Source organism: Electrona antarctica (assembly GCF_951216825.1).
Source record: "Electrona antarctica genome assembly, chromosome: 16".
Classification (NCBI taxonomy): domain Eukaryota; kingdom Metazoa; phylum Chordata; class Actinopteri; order Myctophiformes; family Myctophidae; genus Electrona; species Electrona antarctica.
The window spans coordinates 28,499,403-28,522,478 of record NC_136797.1 but is presented as its reverse complement, the minus strand read 5'-3'; the positions used below and the strand labels follow the sequence as shown (position 1 = coordinate 28,522,478).

Sequence of the window (23,076 nt, the reverse complement as noted above, 5' to 3'; positions counted from 1 at the left end):
CTATCAAGAAAAACAATACCGACATTGACTTAATTCAATTGTTGCATTCATGATCAGGTGTATGGTATTGTGAAAGAGCATTCACTTGTCTTGATAATGGGTTCAGTGTATAAACCTTCCCATGGCAGCATCATCTGCACGTTACAGGAATCATTCATTTATTGATAGTGTGGTGTGTGTGAGCAAGACGTCTGTGTAGTTTCAGAAATGTTATTTCTAATACTTTATTACTGGTATTATTGTGAATAGACAATTACTACTGGTACAAACACTATAAGCCCTACAATTCATGTGTGTAGTCTCTTATCAGAACGACTACAAATTGCAACCAACCATGAACCACCACAGACTATTTTTTTCCATACAAAAAAAAAAACTTTATTCATGTCAACATTCAAGCATATATGGACAAAACAAAACTTGACTTTTTACATTTCTCTTGATTTGTGTTTTTAAACCACTTGCTAAGAACCATCGTAAACAAAAAAAGAACGAACCAAATACAAGAAAACATGCGACTAAAAGTGTTGACTGAAGAAAACCTGTGGTGTAATTTTTTACAGAAATGACACTGGCCATTAACGAGAAGAGGGAAAGTTTGTCCAAGCAAGTTTGTCCATACGTTGAAAAATATCGCCAGAAAAAGTCACACGTAAACAGAAACGATGCTATTCACAAACATACCGAAAGACCTTGCTTCGTCCTTTTTGATCTCAGATCCATTCATATTTTTAAAAGTATGGACATTATTTGTATGGATATAGACATTAAGAACTGCATACATTTTCCTTCTTTGCTTGCTTAAAAAAATAAAATAAAAAGAAGTTGTGGCGAAAAGAACGTGAAAAACACAGAAAAACGACAGATAGGGAACCAACAGAATTGACTCCGGCCCAATCCGCTTTCCTGGAAAAACGGAATTCTTCTGAGGTGTGTTCAGTTCTGAACGAGAAAGATGCCTCCTTCCCCAGCCCATTTAGACCCGAGGACACATCTGTGACTCCTTTTAGCTATTGAAAAAAGCAGTTCTAAAAAAAAAACAATTGAAAACGCGCGCAAAACGTGCTTCTGGGGGGGGGGGGGGAGGATTTGGGGGACGACGACACACAACATATTTTCAGATGGGGGTCGGCGGCCAATTACATATAATTTCTGGGGTCCTTGACATGAAATACCGTATTGCCCCGAATATACGACAACTGATTATAAGACGACCCCCCTTTTTCATACATCATATATAATACAACCCCGTTTTTTAGGATATTTCCATTGGAAAAAACATAGTCTTATATTCAGGCCAATAGGGTACTTTGAGAACCACTGACACAGAAACATAAGGTTTTTCAGAAAACTGATTTAGAAGACATTTTGTAGAATGTGGTCTCAGGTCTTGATGGGCTAGCTCGCCCGTCTTCCATTTTCCTTCCCTACTCTCCCCGCCTACCTCCGGTACCTCCCTCTCTCCTTGTCTCCTCGCTCCCTGACCCTCTCTCGCTCTCTGTCGCTGCGGTCGCTCCTTCTCTCCCTCTCCCGCTCGCGGTCGCGCCTCCCACCGCCATCGCGGGAGGAGGCTCCGCCTTCCCTCTCGCGGGGGCGGTCCCTCTCGCGGGGGCGGGACCTGCGGCTGTCCGTCACCACCGCCTGCGTGCGCCGCAGGAAGTCGTCCACTCGCATGTCGTAGTCGTGCTGCAAAAGGACAGAACCAGCGTTGATTTTGACAGCACTTTTATTTTTATCCCACGATTTTGCAACCCATTTTTTCACCCAGCGTCAATTATCTAATGTAATCCTGGGCTCTACACTCCCTCTGTCAACCTGGGGAGAGCAACGGACTAACCTCATGCTTCCTTCGATGCATGAGGAGTCCAAGCCGCTTCTTTGCACCTGACAGGGAGGAGTTTCCCCAGTTGGACGTAGCGCTTGGAAGGAACACGTTATTCCAAACAGTTCCTTTCCCCTCCATCAGGCGCCCCGGCTGGCCAGTGGGAGGCAGTTTTACTGTATGTTATTTTGTGAGGGTACCGGGATGAACATGCAAACTCCACACAGAAAGGCCCTTTTGCCAACCCCACCCAGGGTATGGGCACTGATGACGCGGAGGAGAGAATACACCCCCAGCGGGAATCGAACCCAGGACCTTTAAGCTGTGAGGCGACAGTGCTACCGACTGCACCACCATGCACATTTAACCACATTGATTTTGTCATGTCTATGAATTGATTGCATAGGGCCTAAATGGAAACAAGGACTATGTTTGACTGTTTTTTACATTTATAAACTATTAAATCAATAAAAAGAAAACACTCACACTCACCAGGCTGGAGGACAGGGTCCTCGGGCCGGAGGAGCGCTTGTTTTCCCGGTAAGCCTGGTGGTGGGCCCCCAGGGGCCCCCCCGCACCCTGGGGGGGATAGGGGTGGTGGTGGTGGGGGGGCGGGGCCGAGGAGGAGGAAGAGGCCACGGCCGACTGGTGGTGGTGGTAGTACTGGGAGGAGTGGTGGGGGTGGTGGTGGTGGTGGGGGGGTGGAGCTTGGGGCTCGACCGCCGAATAAGGAGCCTGGACAGATGGAGAGAGAGAGCCAGTGTTGATTTTGACATTTAGATTTTTACCAGCTGCTATGCATAGCAAGCTAGACTGATGTATGTGCGCACCGCACAGACATCATTTAGTCTCTTGAATAGTTTTTAATTTAGTTTTAGTCACCAGTTGTAGCGTTAGTCTAGTTTTAGTTGACTATGTATCATAAGATTTTAGTCGACTAAATCTACAGTTGATTTAGTCGACTAAAATGTATTTGGGCAGGCCTTGATGCCATCGTAATGACTGATTTTATGCTTGCTGAAAATAGCCGATCTACAAGCCCACAATGTGTCGCAGCGCGATGCATTGTTGCCATTGTAGATCTGCTATTCTCAGCATAAAACCAAAAGTAAAATGACTTGCGTCTTACTTATACTGGATCTCTTGACCACTAGTACCTTCCTAATAGTCTAGTTTTTATATGTTGAATAGTATATTTAGTCATAAATTTAGTCATCATGGCATAGTTCTTATTTCGTTTTCCTCAGTGTAAAATGGTAGTCGGCGAACATTTTTCATCATTGTTTTAGTCAACGAAATCAACACTAACTGGAGCGAGCGAGAGATGGAGGATAACCTGTGGTGCGTTTGCATGTGGTGTATCGTAGTAAAACTATTAGTAGTAGCAAAAGTAGTAACAACAGTAGTAATAATACTGCGTTTCTCCATCGGAAAACCGATGGAGAAACGCAGCTAAAAATCTGAAAAACGCGCTCCGTGTGCAGGGACCTTTACTGCGAGCAGGCCTGCCATTCCTTGCCACGGTGGAGGTTTTAGGGAGAGTACAGTGTGTTAGTGCGAGCAGGCCTACCATTCCTTGCCAAGGCGGAGGTGGGCCCATGTTGTGATGGAAGTCTCTCATGTAGTCGTACGACTGAAAGCAACACAAACCAAATGTCAATTTCCATGACATTGCCAATATAGATCACTTAACATGGCATGATGTAAAATGTGAAACTGCAAAAGAAAAATGCATACGTTCAACCGGGAAAGTATGTGCATCATTTTAGATTTTATATTATGCTGCGAGCGTGTACATTTTGAACATGGGAAAAAAAATTGTAGCATTTGTAGAATCGGCCTCAGGTCTTAATGGATTCTGAAGCTAGAACGTTGGTACTCACGCCGTTCAGGAAGACGTCACGTCGGACACCCGAGAATCTCCTGAAAGGAAAAAGATAAGAGATGTTTTCTTCCTAAACAGATAGATGTTTTCTTCCTAAAAAGATAAGATGTTTTCTTCCTAAACCCATAAGAGACGTTTTCTTCCTAAACCCATAAGAGACGTTTTCTTCCTAAAAGATAGAGATCTTTTCTTCCTAAACAGATGAAGAGATGGCCCGGGCGGCTATTGTAGCGGTGTGGGCACCTAGCCTGACAGCGTGTCACGGGTTGGACTCCCGATCCCGACGACCTTTACTGATAGTGAACAGTAGACTGACTGACAGGTCAGTCTACTGTTGTTTACCATCAGTAAAGGCCAAAAAAAATAGATGTTTTTTTTCCCAACAATAACTGGAGGTTAACCTTTTGTGCTGAATGTTAAAGGCTAGTGGTGAACTCAAGGTTAATGTTAAATACTAAGTGGAAGGCTTGTTTACCTGTCTACCGGTGGGTTGCGTGGGTCCTGGATGAAACCTGGAGGGGGGGGGGGGGGGGGGGGGGGGGAGAATGTGAAACTCTGTGTGCAAACCAGTCCACAATTTCAGTATATAAATCTAAGTCCAGACCTGCGAACTGTTGAGGGGTTAAAGGTTCTGAGATCGGTGGGGTATGATGATCTACCCTGGCATATATGCATAGCAACCAGTCAGAGTATAACACTCATTTAGCGACATAGCAAACTGGAATACATTTTAGACACAGATCAACGTTTGTTTTTCAAAACACCATCTCCAAACTGTCAGCCACTTCTGTCAAGTAAAAAATTACATTAAAATGGCCTGAGTAAATTGACTAATAAAACATACATTAAACAGCAAGTATATTAAAAAAGGAATAACAGTGTTTAACTAAACCAGTCAGTGCCAAGTAAAGAAAGTTAAAAAAAAAAAATTAAGGACTTTCAAGACCATTTAAATAGCTAAACAAAAAATTAATTAAATCACTGCATAAAAAGTAATCAAACCATACTATAAAAACTGGTGAAACATTGGCCAAACAACAATGTAAGAAAGAGGCACTAATTGTGAAAATAGCTGGATCTACAAGCTCACAACGACTCACATTGCGAAGTGTTACAAGCTTGCAGAGGCTACAGGGCTATTTCCACAATATTTATTTGTGGAACAGAGTCAAACTAAATGTAATACCCCAATTCCCACAAATCCAAGTGTTTGTGAGGATGGGGCCGTGGCCTGAAAGGTTGAGAACTGTACTAGTACCACACTAGACCTAACCTCTCGTCAGCAGGCTTTCCACCTTGAAGGAAAGCCTGGTCTGTGTTATTAAATTGCTGTGTGATCCGGTCGGGAGCGGATGTTACGTCATGTTGTAGTCATTGTTTTATAGTCAACAGGCCGGAACCTGAACTTCCTTTCCATCAAACAGGAAGAATACCTTCCCAAGTTCCCAATAAAAGCCTTGATCGTAGTGCGAGTCCATAGTTATAAAGGATAGAGTGCGGACAGCCCCGCCCCCCGCTATTCATTTCAATGGAAGTTGCTGTGGCGTTTTGAAGCACCCGGAAGAACAGTCTACTTCCGCATTCTTTTTGGACACCAACATTTGTGGTGCTTTTATTGGGAAGGTATTATTCTTCCGGTTTGAGGTTAAGGAAGTTCTGGTTTAGAGGGTTCTGGCCTGATGACTACATGAAACAATGACTACAACATGACGCAACGATATCATCCGCTCCTGACCGGATCATAAACACGAAAAGGAATTTTGCCCAGGCTACAATAGACCTAGTCCAAAGTAGTATTCCCGTACCTGGTCTAGGGTTGAAGTCGGGTGTGTAGTCAACACGCGGCCGCTTCCTTCCATGAATGTCGTACTCTTCTGGCCGACGCCTACGTGAACAGGTGGGAAAGTAAGACAACGAGAAAAACAACACCACTCCCGACAAAAAAAATAAAACAAACACCTAGTACAAGCATGGTATGCACATAATTCACAACCATTTGACCTGCAATTGTATGATTAATATCTATCGTTAAAAGTTAAATTTCACCATTTACATTCGGACCACTTCAAAAAGTTGAAGTTCAAAGTTATTTAAAATACCTTCAAACCTTAAGTAAATGGTAAAATACAGTGGTTTCCATGACATTTCTAAATGCCCCACCCCCGATTAAAATGTCCTGTTCTTTTGGTTGTGCCAACCACTACAACTCCAATCTGGTGTGTTCAACTCATTCGGACTCAGAAATAAAAGTCCATTATGGACTTTTATTTCCGAGTGCGTCCCACTAAGAGATTTTTCCTGTTCCTCACCCAAATAAAGCATTTCATTTTAAACCTTGTTTTGGTAATAAAACTATACTGTAATTAAAATGTCTGCTTCATATTGTTTTTCAAATGAAATCTTTAGGGCTTAAAGCCAAAATAAATCCCAAGACTGAAAATGATTTTTTGCAAATCTGCACTGATCTCATTAAATGACACCTATGAAATCCTCAGGACTGAAATCCGTCCCCAGGATTGTGAACTTTAAGCCTTTCTACAGCTTTAACTCAATGAATTAGAATATTGTGTAAAAGTTCATTTTCTTCCGTAATATAATTAAATAAGTGAAACTTTCATATTCTCAATTCATTGTGCATAAAGTGAAGTATTTAAAACCATTCTGGGCTACTTTTGAACAAATTATTTCATCAATGGGTCATGGCATGGAGGTGATCAGCCTTTGTCACAGTTGAGGTGTTATGGAAGCCCAGTTTTGCTTTGATAACAGCCGTAAATACCGTTTGTATTGTTGAGTCTCATGTCTCACACCTTCCTCTTGACAATACAACCTAGATTCTCTGTGGGGTGCAGGTCAGGCCAGTTGGCTGGTCAGTTAAGCACAGTAATATCATGGTCAGTACACCAGTTTTGGCACTGTGGGCAGGTGCCAAATCGAGCTGGAAAGGAAAATTAGCATCTCCATGAAGCTTGTCAACATACTGAAGCACAATGTACTCTAAAAAGATGGCTGTGATGAAACCATTGTTTTCACTGTCAGTGGATCATCAGCAGATAACATGGCCTAAATCACTGTTTTAACATGGCCTAAATCACTGTTTTGTCATGTCCAGAGTCTCAACAAAACCATCTATTATATTTTACAGCACTGTGTGCCTTCGTACAATGACAAGCTTTATGTTGATGCTGATGATCTTCCTTTTCCAGCAGCACTTGGCACCTGCCCACAGTGCCAAAACTACTAGTAACTGGTGTACCGACCATGGTATCACTGTGCTTAACTGACCAGCCAACTGGCCTGACGTGAACCCCAGAGAATCTAGGTTGTATTGTCAAGAGGAAGTTGTGAGACATAAGACTGAACAAATTAATTTACGGCTGTTATCAAAGCAAACCTGGGCTTCCATAACACCTCAACAGTGCCACAGGCTGATCACCTCCATGCCACGCCCCATTGATGAAATAATTTGTTCAAATGTAGCCCAGACCAAGTATTAACTGCATACATTAATATACTTTTCAGATGGTAGACATTTCAGATTTTTAGTGGCGTCGTAAAATATTCTAATATTTTGATAGGATTTTTTTTTTATTTGCATGAGCTGTACGCCATAATCAAGATTAAAACAAAATAAAGGTTTTGAATACTTCACTTTATGCACAATGAATTGAGAATATATGAAAGTTTCCCTTTTTGAATTATATTACGGAAGAAAATGAACTTTTACACAATATTCTAATTCATTGAGATGGAGCTGTATACGTTTAATCTTTGCCCCCACCAACCCAATTCTATTTTAGTTTTAATCTTTCCCTTTCTCCAAAATAAGACTTTCTAATCTAGAGAATGGCAAATTAGTTTTCCCCCAAAATTCAAATATTTCCATCTTGCTTGTCTTTCAAAAATAATCTGCTTGTGGTTTCAAAATGTAAATCAAATCCAAAAACCTTACACTTTCTGTAAAGGTTCTCATTTTTCAGTGCACACACGCTCCTCAAAAAACAACTTCCCAGCACTCACTCACACACACACACACACACTCTCTCTCTCTCACACACACACAATCTTTTGAAAAGTGACAACATACCGCATTTCCCGTTGCAACTTTTTGCGTTAAGAAAAACAGGAAACAGTTCATAATGTGACATCATCACCACCTTAAGTCCATTTTAAGCAAATCTCTCCCCCTTTTTCCGTCTGTCAACCCGGTTTTACAACTGCTGTGGCTTTTTGAGGGGAGCTTAGGAAAAGGGGGAGGGGCCAACAGCAGAGATGCCAACTGTCCATCAAATAAAAAAAAAAGGAAAATGATAAAACAGAAGAGGAATAAATGGCAAAAACCAGACAGGGGGGCTGGGGCACCTCAGTCCATTTGTGGCAGTAGAGCTCTCCCTCTCTCTCTCCCCCTTCCTTCCCTTTCATTTCAGACAGAAAGGGGAGGGGGGCATTTCTCAGTTCATGGAAAAACAGGAAGTGGATAAAAGCTACCCACAGTTCCTTGCTCGTCGCTAGACAGTGGGTGGGTGTTTGGGGTGGGGGGAGGACTCCCTCTCTCCCCCCCTCCATCCCTTCTTTTTGGAGAGAGAGAGAGAGAGAGAGAGAGAGAGAAATCCCTCAGTTTGTGAGACGGGAAACAGCCCCCCTCTCCAGTCCAAAGTGGAGCGACCCTTGAACATGACAGGTCAACCTTTTTCCTTTCATTTCCCCCCTTGTTTCGTACCCCCTCAGTCTTTTTTTTTTTTTATGAATCCTGCACAAACTCTTTTTTTATCCCCCAGTCCTTTACGTATTCTCTTTTCCGTTTCAATTTCAGTTTGTATGCAAAAAACCTTATGACATTCCTTTTGTCGTGTTTTTGAGATTTACACATCCCTCCCAATATTTTAACTTCCCACAATGCAACTGTTCAAACAGGGTGGGGTGGATGGGTTGGGTTCAACACGTCATCAAAGACTTTAACTGGCAACTTAAGCACTTACACACCTAAAGCACGTTAAACCCTGCGAAATTTTTCATCTCCTATAAGGCAACTCTCCCGCCAACAGTTCAACCCTTATTTCTCAGTTCTTGGGACCGGGAAGCGGTATCGCAGATCTGGGATTTTCAACAAGTCCTCAAATCCCACATTCTGATTGGCTCACTAGGCCCAAAACACAGCCCACCTCAAAACATCTCTCCGCCCCGCGTTAACAAGTTCATTTTTGCAAGCCACGCCCCTTCCTTCCTTTCGTTCTCTCAAGGGTCCCTGATAAACCAAAGTCTGTAGTCCAAAACCAGGCCAACCGGAAGGCCCGTTCACTTGCCAGTGGAACTGAAAGGAGGGGAGGAGCTTGGAGGAGGAATGAGGAGGGGCTTAAGAGCTGAAAGACCCCTCCCTCCCCCACCATCTCTCCTTCTGTCTCTAATTTATTCAATAATTTTCTTATTTGGGAAAATGGGATAATAGTCGGTCAACGTCCTCACAACCACCGTCCAATCAGCTAGCGACCGAACGCCTCCGTGGGAAACTCCTGGAAAGATAAAGAACTCAGGCAAAGAACGGTTATGAAAGAGGAAGAGAAGAGGAAGTAAGGGTAGGGAAGGAAGTAAAGAAGAGGGGATAAGAGCACAAGAGAGGGGAGTATAGGAGAGAAGAGAGGAGAATAAAGAGGTAAGGAAAGGAGGAAGAGCGAGAGAATAGGGGAGAAGAGAGGGAGAAAGAAAAGTGGTGCAATGGAAAGGTATTCTAGCTAACCTCCTAGCAGGTACAGGACACAACTCTTAGCTTCCCCCTGTGTGCGGAAAACAACTTTCCTGCCACCTAAAAGAATTGCCTCCTTCCACCCATAAGTTCACCGTTTTCTTTAGGGGTAGTGACGCTGAGCAGTGCTTGGAGGCCTAGCCTAACTGTGGTTAGCCTAGCCTCCCCTTCCCGGTAGCTCAAGAACACGACAGGGAGCTAGCTTTAGCAACTTAAAAGGTTTGATATTCTCTTTCTAGGATTAGTTTCTAGGAGTCGTTTGAACGTCACCAAACTTACCTGAAAAAAAGGTTGTCGGTCAACGAAAAGTAGTTTTTTTTTTCTCCATTGACTCTGGTCCCCCCCGAGTTGACTCAGTAAGCTTAGACACAAAACTATTTGAACCTCTATCGTCTCCGCCTGACTCATGTCCTTCAAGTCACTGTTTAGAGGTCTAGCATGGACTCTAAACCAAACCGTGGCTAAATTCAGTGGGTTTGGATTACCTTAGAAATGCAGAAACAAGGCTTGAATTGGGGGGTTTAAACCAATGAACTCAGCATTTCAGCTGCTACTTTTGAGGGTCCACAATAACTTGTAACTCAACAGAAGCCAAGCGTTAGACCTGAACCATCGATATCCTCGATCAAACCTACTTAGGTCTGGATGGACTTCGAACCACATTCAAACCTGGGCCTTTTCAAAACCTGGAAACACTGGGTGTCCGAGGCAACTCGGAATCCCAGAACGCTAAAGGGGGGAGTCCAAGTTGTCCTGCGGCTCCGATCGAAAACAGCGGTTGGAGGGGGGTTGGGGGTTATCCGCCAGCAACCCCTCGAAAACAGAGGGAGGGTCCTAGGTGTCCAATAGGATCTTAGGATCGCTGCTAACCTTCCCGGGTCACCGTGGGGGGCGGGACCGGTGCCACGGTGAGGAGGTGGGCGCCCTCCGCGATGGTGATGGTGGTGATGGGGGGGCGGGGCGTCCCCCGGAGCGATGGCGGAGGCGACGGCGGCGTTGGTGGCCGGATTGTGGCGCTGCTGGTGGTGCTTGTGGCGATGGATGCGGTGCATGAGCTGATGAAGGTCCACGCTGTCGTCGGTGGGGAAGAGGGTGCACAGCTGGAAGCCGACTTCTCCTTCGATCTCCTAGGAGGGGAAAACCACCAGTGTAGTGTTGATTTTTACAGCAAAATTTTGATTTAATTTTAGTCAGTCTTCTGAATAAAATATATAGTTTGACATATTTTAGCAATCTGAAATGTTTTCATTGTTAGGCCAGTTTTAGTCGACTGCGATTTTAGTGCGATTAAAACTAAAACGACAAAATGTATTTTGGCAAGCTTTGATGCTGTCGTAATGGCTGATTTTACACTTGGTTGCATCATGCTGAAAATAGCCGATCTACAAGCTCACACAACACATCGCACTGTGACACGTTGTGAGCTTGTAGATGTGCTATTTTTTTATTTTATGCAACCATGCATAAAATGACATGTCTTTTGGGCTTGCGGTGTAATGTTGTAAAAACCAGTGGTTCTCAAACAGTTTCATGTGAAGGACTCAGATTAATGTACCGGTATTGTATTTGTCGGCCACCATTAGCCATAGCCTAGTCGCTTCTTGTATGCTTGTTTTCATAGGCCTGGTTGCTAATTTCTCTCGCAAAAGTTGGCAACACTGACGGTAAGGAGGAAGGAGAAAGGGAAGGAGTGAAGGGAGGATCTTACCTGTCCGTCTCGTCCAATCTTAACCGGTTTGTTCTCGTTCCAGGGGTTGAACAGATGAGCCGTCTTAGTGAATGGAAGCTCCCGTCTGAAATGCATGGTGGCACAGGCTTAGCTGAGAGTGATGAAGCAGGGAGCCCCACCCATGCTATACAGAATATCAATATAGTAGTGTGTGTTTTAGGGCTAAAAGCTGGAAAACACTAGAAAACACCAACAGCTAACCAGTAACCACTGACCTGCATATCCAGTTGATGCGGAAGACTCCGCCGAGCATCTTGGCGTTCATGCCGGCTGGCAGGACCCAGTGGATGGGAGATCCACCGTGGCGTGACTCCGACGCCAGACGGGCCATACCTGGAAAACAACGTTACAATTAATGTAAGAAAACAGCAATAATATCAACAATTTAGTACCCGGTGGCCTGCTCAATATGAAAAGTGCCATTAGGTAACCTATGTTGTGATTTGGCGAATAAATGTACACACACACACACCAGTACCTTGAAACTTGCCGCTCTCCCGCACGGAGAATACAAGGACGACGCTCCTTGCCGCACGAAATGCAGCGTTCAGCTTGTTCTCGTTCATTGGGAGGGTCGACCACACGCCCTGTGATGGGATGGGGAAAAGAGTTTGTAAAAGAGGAGAAGATTGTCCACATGGAAAACACAGTTGTCTAGAGTGGAATCAAATGAGTATAATATAGTCGCTTTCCGGCAGAAACCACATAACATTTTTCAGGTTTTCGGTTTTTTTCCTCCCCAAGTGCTTTACGTCTGTGTGTTGGTTATAAAAATTAATAAATTTAATTGGAACCAATTAAATGTATTAAAAGTGCTGACTAAACCACCTAACTCCATTGGCCCCTCAAACTGTTAAAGCAGCTAACCCCACAACCTCTCCCCCTCTCATGCAAGTACTTAACAATATATAAAGTCAAAAAAATACAAAACCAACTTTGAAGAGGCGGTATTGCGTTGTTTTAAAAATATAATTCTTAATTTCCAGTAAACTATTCCCTTTTCTATTTCCTGAAAATTTTACATTTGAGTTTCTGCCTGACAGCAGAGGTCTAATAAAACTGGGGGGTCCCAGGTCCCACTTTGAGAACCATATATCAAAGGAATATAAGGGAAAGGAAATGTCCCATTTATCTCAGAGATAACTAGTAGTTAGTTAGAGATGTACCAATACAATTCTTTCTTTCCTGATACCGATTCCCATGAAATGCATATGGGTCGATGCAGAGTACCGATCCGATACAGTGTATAATTTAAATCTAGGACCGTGGTTCTCAAAGTGGGGTCCAGGTACCATCTGAGTTCCTCGAGGGGGTTCTAAATGCACCCTTACAGGTCTGTATGTAAGGGGTATGGGGGTCCTTGAAATGTAAAGGTTTGAGAACCACTGATCTAGGAATACATCAAAATTCCATTAATAATGTGCAGCTACAATTTAGTAAATTTATAATGTAAAATAGTACAGTAAGAGTATATAAACAGTTGTGCAACATGAACTGAAGCAATAAAAAAAATGACTAAATTAAATATCATCATGTGATAAATTACGTGGTTTTTGAAGGCATACTCGCCGATACAGATACCAGCATTTTAAGCAGTATCGGCAGCTTTTCCGATACTGGTGTCGGTACAACTCTGCTAGTAGTGCCACCAACCTTTGCTTTGGCTAGCGATACATTTTCATGGTTGTTGCTCTTGATGAGGAAGAATCGAGCTTCTCTCAGGATGTACTTCAGTTTGCTGGTCTGACTCTGGTCTGCAAAGGGGAGAGGAACAAGTACACACTTGTAAACAAACACAAGTGTGTACTTGATGCAGCAATGAGAATATGGACCGCATATGAACTGTGACTTTAGAACACTTACTCTCCATGACCTTGCGCACAGCACGCACGGCACGCACAGACGATGACAGCTTCTCCCGCTTCTTCTCGGAGCCTGAAAGTTACACAAAGAACAAACTTTAGTCGTGCTGCCTGGTGCAAGTAGTTGTGGAACTAAATCAAGTACTAACACTACCAGTGGTGGAAAAACTGCTCACATTTACTTAAGTAAAAGTGGACTCAAGACTTTTACTAGTACAAAACTATTGGTATCAAAATATAGTACCAAAAGTAAAAGTACTCATTGTGCAGAATGTGTACAGAATTTCAAAGTTCAAAATGTATAAAAAATATATTTTGAAAATAGCCTCACAATGATCTGCCATTTTCAAATGCCCAATAACAAAAAAAGAAATCTATCACTACCGGTAGTACCTGAGCCGTCAGAGTCGGACTGATCCGTCCTCACAGAGTCCCCGTCGGAGAAGCTGCCAGAGCGAGAGCGCGAGTCGCTGGCCTCGCTCCTCGTGTCGTAGCCCCCCGCTCCTCGGCCCTCCTCCTCCTCCTCGATCTCATACTCCTCCTCGCCTTCCTCCTCCTCCTCCTCCTCTTCCTCCTCTCCCTCATCCTCCTCCTCCTCGTCCTCCTCCTCGCCGTCGGTGGAGCGGGCCGAGCCTTCCGACTCGCCCTCCTCCGAGGCGGCGCCTGCCCCGTCCTCGTCCTCTGCAGCCTCGTCCGACTGGTTGTCCTCTTGCTTCATGGCTGGACTCGGGCGGCGCTCGTCAGCACTCGGCCGGCGAACCTTCTGGGGAAAAGATCATAAAATTGCTGCAATTTTAATAATTATCATCAATACTAGTATTCATTTAAAAAATGTCTCGCATTTATTTATATCTCCTGTTCCTGTAATGCGAGGCAGCTTGATGTAAAAGTACACCCCCGGGACATGGCGCTAGTATGTTGCAGGGACTAACCCCCAATCCAACCCTTGATGCTAATAAATGCCAAGCAGGGAGGGACCCATTTTTTCTTATTTTATAGTCTTTATTTTATATGCCGGTATGACCCGACCGGGGATTGAACCCCGACCTCCCAATCTCAGGGTGGACACTCTAACTCCAAGGCCATTGAGTTGGTACACAAAAAAAGATTACCATTTGCTGACAACGCCCTGTACCAGTAGTATTACCAGGAGAAGTAGTGCTACCATTAATAGTTAATACTAGTTAGTTTATGGTCTTCACCTCTGTCTTTATGTCAGAGGGGAGGAGGAGAGGTTTAATCCGATGCTCCTCTCCCCTCCTCCTGCCCCCGTGACCCTTGCGGTCTTCATAATAATAGCCCTTCTTCTGGAGCGGAGCCCTCTTATTGGCCGCCTGCGACCGGGGGGTGTGGCCTGAGGATTGACGGGCCCTCTTGTGCTCCTGACCGTCAGAATGTTGGCCATCTGACTTCCTCTTTAAAACTACAAGGGAGAAATAAATAGATGGCAGGGAGGGAGAGAAAGGGGGGACAGAGGAAGGAAAATGGAGGGAGAAAGAGAGAAGGATTAAATAATTGAATATTCAATTAGTATTTTAAATGTTACTTTAAATGAAATTAAAGACTGTATTCGTATAACTTTATAACTATACATTTTATTATTTAGTAATAAGTATTTTTGTACCTTTCTTGTCAGTGACATTGTGTTCGCTCTCTGGGTTGTACAGTTCGTCATCTTGGTCAGGAGCTTCTGTCAGAATGTCTTCGAGGACATTCAGCTCCCCCTCTGAAAGCAAAAAGTACAGCAGTATATTTAATACCATGGGACCTTTCCTCTGTGATAGATTGTATGTATATATATATATATATATATATATATATAGTGGTTCTCAAACGAAATAGACCCGTTTGTGCACTCTGAGTTAGAGACCTGTTAGCCTCTGAGACCCAGGCGATTATGTTTTAAAAGTAGAAAAATAAATCACTTGTGTGAAGTGAGGGGCGCCCACTGTGGCTGTCACATGACATGACACTGCTTAACACTTACTTTGCCGGGGAAAATTTCATAATAAAAAAAAAAAAAGGTGCTAGAGTGCCAAGCAGATGGGCAGAATTTACTCTGAAAAGCCCCCGCCTTCCATTTCCCCCCCAAAAACAGGAGGTGAAATCTTCCATTACTACCTCGCACATCTCATCTCTCTCTAGAAGCGTTTATATTCTGTAGCCATATATTATTCTGTAGCCATTTGTGTATTTCCAGGTTTCTGGTCAGAAAAGAAAAGAAATATTTGGCGCTACTCTTGAGATTTCTGCGACGTGACGTAGGCATATCTAATTAATATTTATGTTTTTTCATATAGATTTGTATTAGGGGCGTGGTTTACCTTTCCCACTTTTTCATTGCTGATGAGTAGAGAGTCTAGAGACATGGTGCGTTCACACGGGCAAATGTAAAAGATGCAGTCTACCATTCATTGTCAATGGAAGCCAGCGACATGACGTTGTAGCTGCTCCAAATCAACTCACAACACGTCTTTGCGCCTGCCAGTGTGAACGCACCAACAGGCCACAGACTCTGCCGCTGCGTAGACCGACTCACTTCTGTGTTTATGTGGTTCTCTTCTCGAAACAGACATTTCTCTGCCGAAAGCGCATGTGAGCATGTGTGTGTGTACACAGTACACACCGTACATGCAGTGTGTCCCCCAGCAGATCAAACACAGCAGTCTTGCCCGGCGAAAGAGCTCACAGCGCGGCAGGAGAAAATTTGTCCCTGGCTACTAATCTCTGGCAGCTTGTATTGTAAACGACGTATACGTTTTAGGGGTAAATATGCCATGACATTGCGGAATATGTATTCTTTTTACATCGAGTAGATCAGCAGTTTCTGATCTCAATCAATCAATGAAAACGAGCGCTTACACACTCCAACACTTGGAAACATCACACCTGTGTGAAGTAAGTGGTGGGTCCACGGGGGGGGGGGGGGGGGTTCCAGGCCACAGGAACGCACCCAGGGTGCCGGCCCGATTCCGGCGAGCCGCCCCACGTTACTGTGTGAGGGTCCCTCTACTGTACTGTACTGGCACAAACTAAATCACCATATATACAGTTAATATGTGCGTGTGTTTGTGTGTGTGTGTGTGTGTGTGTCATGTAGACACAATAACAGTACAGCATAGTATAATATATATGTATAGCTTGTCATTATATATAGATATGTTCTAGTTACGTTCTTAGCTTACGCATGTTTCTTGATAAATGCTGTTTATATATGTGATGTATTCCCATGCTTTTTGTTCTTGCTTAATGTAAATCGCTCTGGATTAAGAGCGTCTGCTAAATGCCTAAATTGTAAATTGTGTTAGGTTGCGCACAGGTGGTAAAAAACAACCATGCTGTTTTCGTGCTCAGACGCACCCACCCAGCCAGCCTCACACATAGTCACTTAAGGAAGTGGTTGCACCACTTAAAAAATAATCACCTGTCCTCCACAGAATTTCTTGACAGAAACTAGCTCATAAGATGTCTACGGTACCCCTCCTATGTCCAGTTTTTAGTGTGCGTGTAAACACAAACTTTGTCCTAACAAACATTAAATGCCATTGATAATGAATGGCCAGTTTTACATCATTGTCCCAACAAACATTAAATGCCATTGACAATCACTTCACACAGGTGTGATTTTTATTAAACAAACACTTTGCAGATAGAAAGAGGACAAGCTTTTCGTACAGCTGTAATGTTGGTGAGTTTAACATTGTTTCAGATTCAGATAGAGGCTATTTCTCTCTGGATGTATGGTCTGTCAATGGCTGGTGTTGAAGCTACCTCTTTCTTATATTATTCAAGTTGTATTGGCCAATGTTTGACCACTTTTTAGTTTTACAGTATAGTTGGTTGATGTTGGTAATGGTTGGTTGGTAATGGTTGGTTGATTGCAGCAATGGTCTTTTTTTTAAATCTTTCTTTTGGTGGTATTAAAGATCTAAGAAGTCCTTAGCGCTCCCCCACCCCCCACACACAAAATACAAAATAATAATGTAGGGAGCCCACTGAGGGTCCCGACCCACAGGTTGAGAACCACTGTCCTACCCGAAACCACCTTTCAATGGAAGAGACGAAGAGTACAGAGAGATCACCTCCAATCACAGCAGAATCAGATGTGCCAGTTGAGTTACATTGTGTTAAGAAGATGCTCTACTAAACAGATTACAGATACGATACAGATAAAACAATATAATAAAACAAATTCCGGGTTGCATCATGTTGTTAGAAGCAGAAGCGGGTATGCCCACTAGTCTACAGACAGTAATTTTAGCAGCATTAAGCTCGGTGATTAGATCATCATTGGTCAATCATCATAGATCCAGCATTAAGAAGACAATGCTAGCCGCCGTTAGCATAACTTAGCATTACCTTTCTCGTCTCGCCTGTCCACCGCCATGTTCTGTCGTTCTCTCCTCTCTCCTCCTGCTATCCTGCCTCCTTTCTTCTTACTCTTGTCGTGTTTTTTCCGACTTCACCTCCTCTGTTGATTTGTTAGATTTGATCCTAATATTATGGTTTAAATAATTGATCAGATATGTGTTCTTCTTTGTCCTGGTCCTCGATGGGAGTTCCGTCTTCTTCTCTTCACTCCCATAGAGTATAAAAAGGTTCACTCCCCTTTCTTTTCTTGCTGCAGTTTACCCCCAGGATCAGTGTTGCCACTTGCCAGATTGTGCAAGAAATAAGCAACCAGGTCTAGGAAAACAAGCCCATGAGATTACAGTGGATTGATTGATTGAAGTATTTATTAACAGTATGCAGAATTACAGTACATTTCAAGCACAACTCAATACAAAAAACTGTTAACTGTGAGTGGACGACCAAATAAAGCACTACACTTGTTTACAAGAGGATCCACCTTGTTCAATTCATCATAACATTTAGAGACATACAAATATACACTTCTATATAGCAAAAAAAACCTACTTTAGAAACACACACCAGTGGTTTTCAACCAGTGGTCCGGGGGACCACCAGTGGTCCTTGGGGGGGGTTCCAGGTGGTCCCCATCTAAATGATGGAGAGTTTTAGATCTTTAACTCTTGAGTGTTAAATGAAAGGGTCCATTTGGTTTCATCTTACACTTGCAAGAGTTAAATTATTGTTTAAAAAAAAAGAAGTCTACACAATTTGATCAATGTTTCAATGTTTGTCTGTTATCTCTCCTATGGTACCACATCAATACAGCATGGAATTGTGGACAAAATCATATTCAACGTCAACGACAAGTAATATTATTTGAGAAAAAAAGAAAATAAGTTGACCCTGATGAAGGCCCATGCAGGCCGAAACGCGTTCGTCGTGTTTTTAACCCTTGTTTTTAATATTTAATGAAATAAAGGATTTGTTTCTACTTCAACTGGACAGAGCTGCCTTGGACCCTCTTTTAAGTTCGCCACCTAATACCTCCTTCCACAGTGAAATTGACTCAAGGTATAGAACTTTTTACGAACTCCTGTGCTTAGTAATATTCTTTGTTTTGGTGGGTGTAAGAGGCTAGATCTCATCAAATGGTGGTCCGTGGCACAAAATCCAAATAAATAATGGGCCTTGGCATGAAAATGGTCACCGGTTGAAAATGAAAACCACAGCTGGGCAGATGGTGGAAGTGAACGGAACACTGTCCCCCCCCCCTCCCAGTGAGCTGTGGCGTTCCACAAGGAAGCATACTAGGGCCTCTACTGTTCCTAATATATGTTAACGACATGACTTCAGCTTGTGACTGCAACTTGTTCCTGTTCGCAGATGACTCGGCACTGCTGGTCTCGGACAGGGACAAACTGCAGGTTGAAAATGCCCTCAGCTCTGAACTCGGTAGAATCTGCACCTGGCTCGCTGATAACAAACTATCTTTACACCTGGGAAAAACTGAATCCATTCTCTTTGGATCTAATAGTAATCTCAGCAAGGCAAATGGCTTCTTGGTTAGAGTGGGTGACAATGTTATCACACGTAAAGATGAAATTACCTACCTAGGTTCCATCCTGGAGGCTAATCTTTCCGGTGATAAAATGGCCACCAACGTAATCAAAAAAGTCAACCAAAGAACAAGATTCCTTTACAGGATCTCCTCACTGGTCGACAAAAACACCTTGAAGACCTTAACAGGAGCCCTTGTACAAGGCTTCTTTGACTATGCATGCACCTCCTGGTACCACAGCACCTCAAAGGCCCTTAAAACCCGAACCCACCTCACCCCTGCCCACTTTGACAGACTGGCATGGCTTAGGGTCGGCGACAGAGTACAGCATCTTGCAATGGGTCTGGTCCACAAGATTCGATACTCCACCAAGATACCCATGTACCTGTGTAGATACTTCCTTAATGTTAACGAAGTCCACACCCACAACACCAGAGGGAGTGCAACGAATCATGTTCAACCCAGATTCGGCACAAACAAGGGACTAAATTCTTTTCGCTCCTATGCCACCAAAATGTGGAACGCCCTACCAACAGTCATTAAGACATGCGAATCCCTTGACTCCTTCAAAACCGCTCTCAAAGGGCACCTACGGATGGCCGTAAAATCTGAATCCCCCCCCCACCGCCCCCCCCCCCCCCCCCCCCCCTTTTCCCCTCACTGTATATGTTTCTTTTCGCTTTTTACCTCCTTTATGATGAATTCCTGTACTGTTCTTTGTCTATATAGAAGTGTCTATTTGTACGTCTCTAAATGTTTTGATGATTTGAACATGGTGGACCCTGTTGTAAACAAGTGTAATGCTTAATTGGGTCGTCCACTCACAGTTAACAGCCTTTGTATTGAGTTTGTGCTTGAAATGTACTGTAATTCTGCAAACTGTTAATAACATTTTCAATCAATCAATCAAAAGCTGCTTTAGACACAAGGCCAAAACCTGCAAGCAATTTTCCACAAATACAAGCCCAAACTTAAAGTCACTTATAATAAGAAGACCTGGCAACACTGCACCCAGGATGCACCTCGAGCCTCTGATGTCACTTAGCGCGCCTCATTGTCTACCCTGTCCTCTGCCAACCCCAAATTCCATAATACTGTCTAAAATAGTATTTTCCAGACATACTAATGGCAGTAATGTGGCATAATTGTGTGCGAGACTGTTTGATGTGCCCTAAAGGCTTAGTATACTATCCACTCAAGCAGCACGTGAAATGCATGACTAAATTCGGGAAATAAGTACAAACGAAACATGTGTGTGTAGTATATACTGTATTATATATATACTCTATGGTGTAGTACCTCCGCTTTGTCACAAGATGGGGGGCTTTCTCCGACATTCCCGTGTGATCTGATTTAGGCTGGAGGAGACGGATTTAGGCCGAAATTGAACGTAAGGGAGGCATGTTGGAAAAGCAGACTGACAGTATGTATGTACCAGCTAAAATCAATGCTAAATGCTAAATACAAAATGTATGCTACAAAATGTAGCATGTGATGTCGGAACCTCGGGTCGGAACCATAGTCGGAACCAGTAGTGACTATGGATAATGGAAGAAAAAACAAAAACAGAGTCACTACTGCTTCCGGGTTGCGCTTCCGGGTTAATCTTTCTGCAACATGACAACCATGGATGTATTATAACACGTCAGGACTATAGAGAAACTGTATAGACACTTAAGTGAACGCTCACATTCTTATTTTCCTTTGCTTCATATACTAGTTATATAATATACTATTCCAATTAGACACAACAAGGATGGGCGACGAGGCCACGCGGAAAGTGGTGTCTGAGATTCCTCTGCTGAAGACCAACTCTGGTCCCAGAGATAAAGGTATAATTATTACAGTCTAGACTTGGTCTATTTTACACAACGGTGTGCTTTACACTGCATGAGGGTGGCAGCTGTGTGTGTGTGTTAGAAGAGTGGGCACCGATCGAAGTAAAGTGGTCTACTCTAAACTAAGTATGTAAAGTATGATTGGAACACGCACGTTACATAATTATCAGACTTTTAAACGAACTCCCACTCTTCCTATAGTGCTGACCAATTAGGAGTACACACTACACAGTCACAATATTAATTATTATTAATGTACAGTACACAATCATGTTGTTAGTTACGTGTGAAATCTGTTGTCTTACTGAAACACTGACAGTGCAAGTTTGCAGAACTGTGGGTGCAGAGGCTGAAGGAGGAGTATCTGTCCCTCATCAAGTACGTTGAGAACAACAAGGTGGCAGACAACGACTGGTTCCGGCTGGAGTCCAACAAGGAAGGGACGCGCTGGTTCGGAAAGTGCTGGTACATCCACGACCTTCTCAAGTACGTGTCGGAGATGGAAGAAGACGTACTTGCATGTTTTACTTTAAGTCAAAGTATCAATACCAGGTGCACCAGTCCAGTATTCAAATGTAGGCCTACTTGAGTAAAAGTGTAGTATCATTCGGCATCAAAATACACTTAAAAGTACCAAGCGTACTCAGCAGTGTGCAGAATGACCCATTTCACAAGTTCAAAATGTCTAATTTTCAAATGGCTGCCCGTTCTACAACCTCACAATGTGACGCATTGTGAGCTTGTAGATCTCCTATTTTCAAATGGCCAAAATATGTAAAGGGCTACAAAGTAAAAATCTACAAAGTAAATAATTGTAGTGGAGTAAAAAGTACTATATTTGCCTCTGGGTAGAAAAGTATTGAAAATTGTAGATACTGAAGAAAGTAAAAAATACCTCAAAGTTGAACTTAAGCTTGCTTGCTTGAGTACATTACTCAGTACTTTACACCATTGAGTATGTATGTCACATGGTTGGTGGCATAGTATATTACCGGTATGTAGTTATCTGGTAACAACATGGTCTATACTGGTACATATTACTTTATTTATTTATCACTGTTATTTTCTGTTTATTAAAGAGCTGGAGAGGCCTCTGTTTCTAAACAAACACTTTACAGCAATGAAGGCCATCTAAATAGGCTATAGAACTATTTTAGTTACTTCAACAAATTAATATCACTTGCACATTTAGATCTGAACAGAAGACATTACTGTTTGCCGCTGCCGTATGCTGCTTCTTTCTTATTTTGTATTGTATTGAATGTTGATGTATTCAAATATTGTTTGTTTTGTGTAATGCAAATTGCTTTGCATCTGAAATGTGCTATAATATCAATAACTTGCCTTGCTTTACGCAGGTATGAGTTCGACATGGAGTTTGAGATACCGGTCACCTACCCCACGACGGCCCCCGAAATCGCCATCCCAGAACTAGACGGAAAAACAGCCAAAATGTACAGAGGGGGCAAGATCTGCCTGACGGACCACTTCAAACCGCTCTGGGCCCGGAATGTGCCCAAATTTGGACTGGCCCACCTGGTGGCCCTCGGACTCGGCCCCTGGCTGGCAGTCGAAATCCCAGACCTAATCGCTAAAGGAATCGTTATCCACAAGGAAGATCAATGAGTGAATTGAACCTCTTTAGCATCATTTTTTTTACAGGTTGTTTAAACCCATTAAGACCTGAGGCCGATTCTACAAATTCCTTCTAAATCAGTAGTTGTCACACCTTCAAGATTTCCCCATAATGTTCAGAAATAGCAGATGTACAAGCTCGCAGCGTGGCACAAAGTGATGTGTTGTAAGCTTGTATGACTGTCTGCTATTTTGAATAGCCAACGCAAAAATCTAAAATTACACTTCTGGGTTTTAATGGGTTAAAAAATAAAAATGTAAAAGTTAAAAATTACAAATCCATAACTTGTGGACTTGTGAGGAAGAGTTGAAATAAGTGAATAAATCAACATTAAGCCGTTTATTATGTACCTTTGTGGTTTGTAGCAGTCTACGGGCACTGCTCCAAGAATAGTTGGATGGGTCAAGTGCAAAGGACAAATTTCCATGATGTACTTAAAGCGTACATCAGGGGTCTTCAAAGTTTTTTCTGGCCAAGGACCTGTTAGCTGAGAAAACAAAACAAGGGCCCCCACAGCACAGATACTGTTTCAAATGATTAAACGTAAATTAACGTCGTTTTCCTTTACACATTTATACACTATACACTTTATACACTACAGGATAATCGGAGCGGGGCAGAGCGAATATCAAACATCGGGCCGATCCCGATCG

At 43.0% G+C, this 23,076-nt stretch overlaps 2 protein-coding genes across 5 annotated transcripts; one reads left to right on the top strand and one right to left on the bottom strand.

Annotated features, from left to right (window-relative positions):
• Positions 1-333: 333 nt before the first annotated feature.
• On the bottom strand, positions 334-17,629 carry ythdc1 (YTH N6-methyladenosine RNA binding protein C1). 3 transcript variants are annotated; one of them, XM_079525046.1, is made up of 16 exons: positions 17,398-17,629; positions 14,663-14,764; positions 14,241-14,461; positions 13,432-13,801; positions 13,040-13,111; positions 12,830-12,930; positions 11,655-11,763; positions 11,392-11,509; positions 11,156-11,240; positions 10,318-10,574; positions 5,513-5,592; positions 4,183-4,219; positions 3,706-3,745; positions 3,393-3,455; positions 2,309-2,557; positions 334-1,686 (listed from the first exon to the last, which is right to left on the bottom strand). In XM_079525046.1, the coding sequence occupies exons 1-16, from the start codon at positions 17,423-17,425 to the stop codon at positions 1,441-1,443; spliced, it is 2,178 nt and encodes a 725-aa protein (XP_079381172.1). In that variant the 5' UTR covers positions 17,426-17,629; the 3' UTR covers positions 334-1,440. The 3 variants fall into 3 exon arrangements, with proteins under 3 accessions (XP_079381172.1, XP_079381174.1, XP_079381173.1); XM_079525048.1 differs by having other exon boundaries at positions 2,315-2,557; XM_079525047.1 differs by having other exon boundaries at positions 13,432-13,798.
• A 2,637-nt stretch (positions 17,630-20,266) lies between these two features.
• On the top strand, positions 20,267-22,763 carry ufc1 (ubiquitin-fold modifier conjugating enzyme 1). 2 transcript variants are annotated; one of them, XM_079524662.1, is made up of 4 exons: positions 20,267-20,339; positions 20,695-20,781; positions 21,120-21,273; positions 22,146-22,763. In XM_079524662.1, exons 2-4 carry the CDS (start codon positions 20,706-20,708, stop codon positions 22,411-22,413), a joined length of 498 nt encoding a protein of 165 aa, XP_079380788.1. In that variant the 5' UTR covers positions 20,267-20,339; positions 20,695-20,705; the 3' UTR covers positions 22,414-22,763. The 2 variants fall into 2 exon arrangements, with proteins under 2 accessions (XP_079380788.1, XP_079380789.1); XM_079524663.1 differs by lacking the exon at positions 20,267-20,339 and adding an exon at positions 20,356-20,376.
• The last annotated feature ends 313 nt before the right edge of the window (positions 22,764-23,076 follow it).

Coding starts and splice junctions, on each gene's coding strand:
- ufc1 (XM_079524662.1), top strand. CDS start 20,706: ATGGGCGACGAGGCCACGCGGAAAGTGGTGTCTGAGATTCCTCTGCTG. Junction 20,782..21,119: donor CTCTGGTCCCAGAGATAAAG/GTATAATTATTA, acceptor GCAAGTTTGCAG/AACTGTGGGTGCAGAGGCTG. Junction 21,274..22,145: donor TACATCCACGACCTTCTCAA/GTACGTGTCGGA, acceptor TGCTTTACGCAG/GTATGAGTTCGACATGGAGT.
- ythdc1 (XM_079525046.1), bottom strand. CDS start 17,425: ATGGCGGTGGACAGGCGAGACGAGAAAG. Junction 13,112..13,431: donor GTCCGACTCTGACGGCTCAG/GTACTACCGGTA, acceptor TGTAACTTTCAG/GCTCCGAGAAGAAGCGGGAG. Junction 10,575..11,155: donor AGATTGGACGAGACGGACAG/GTAAGATCCTCC, acceptor TTCCCCTCCTAG/GAGATCGAAGGAGAAGTCGG.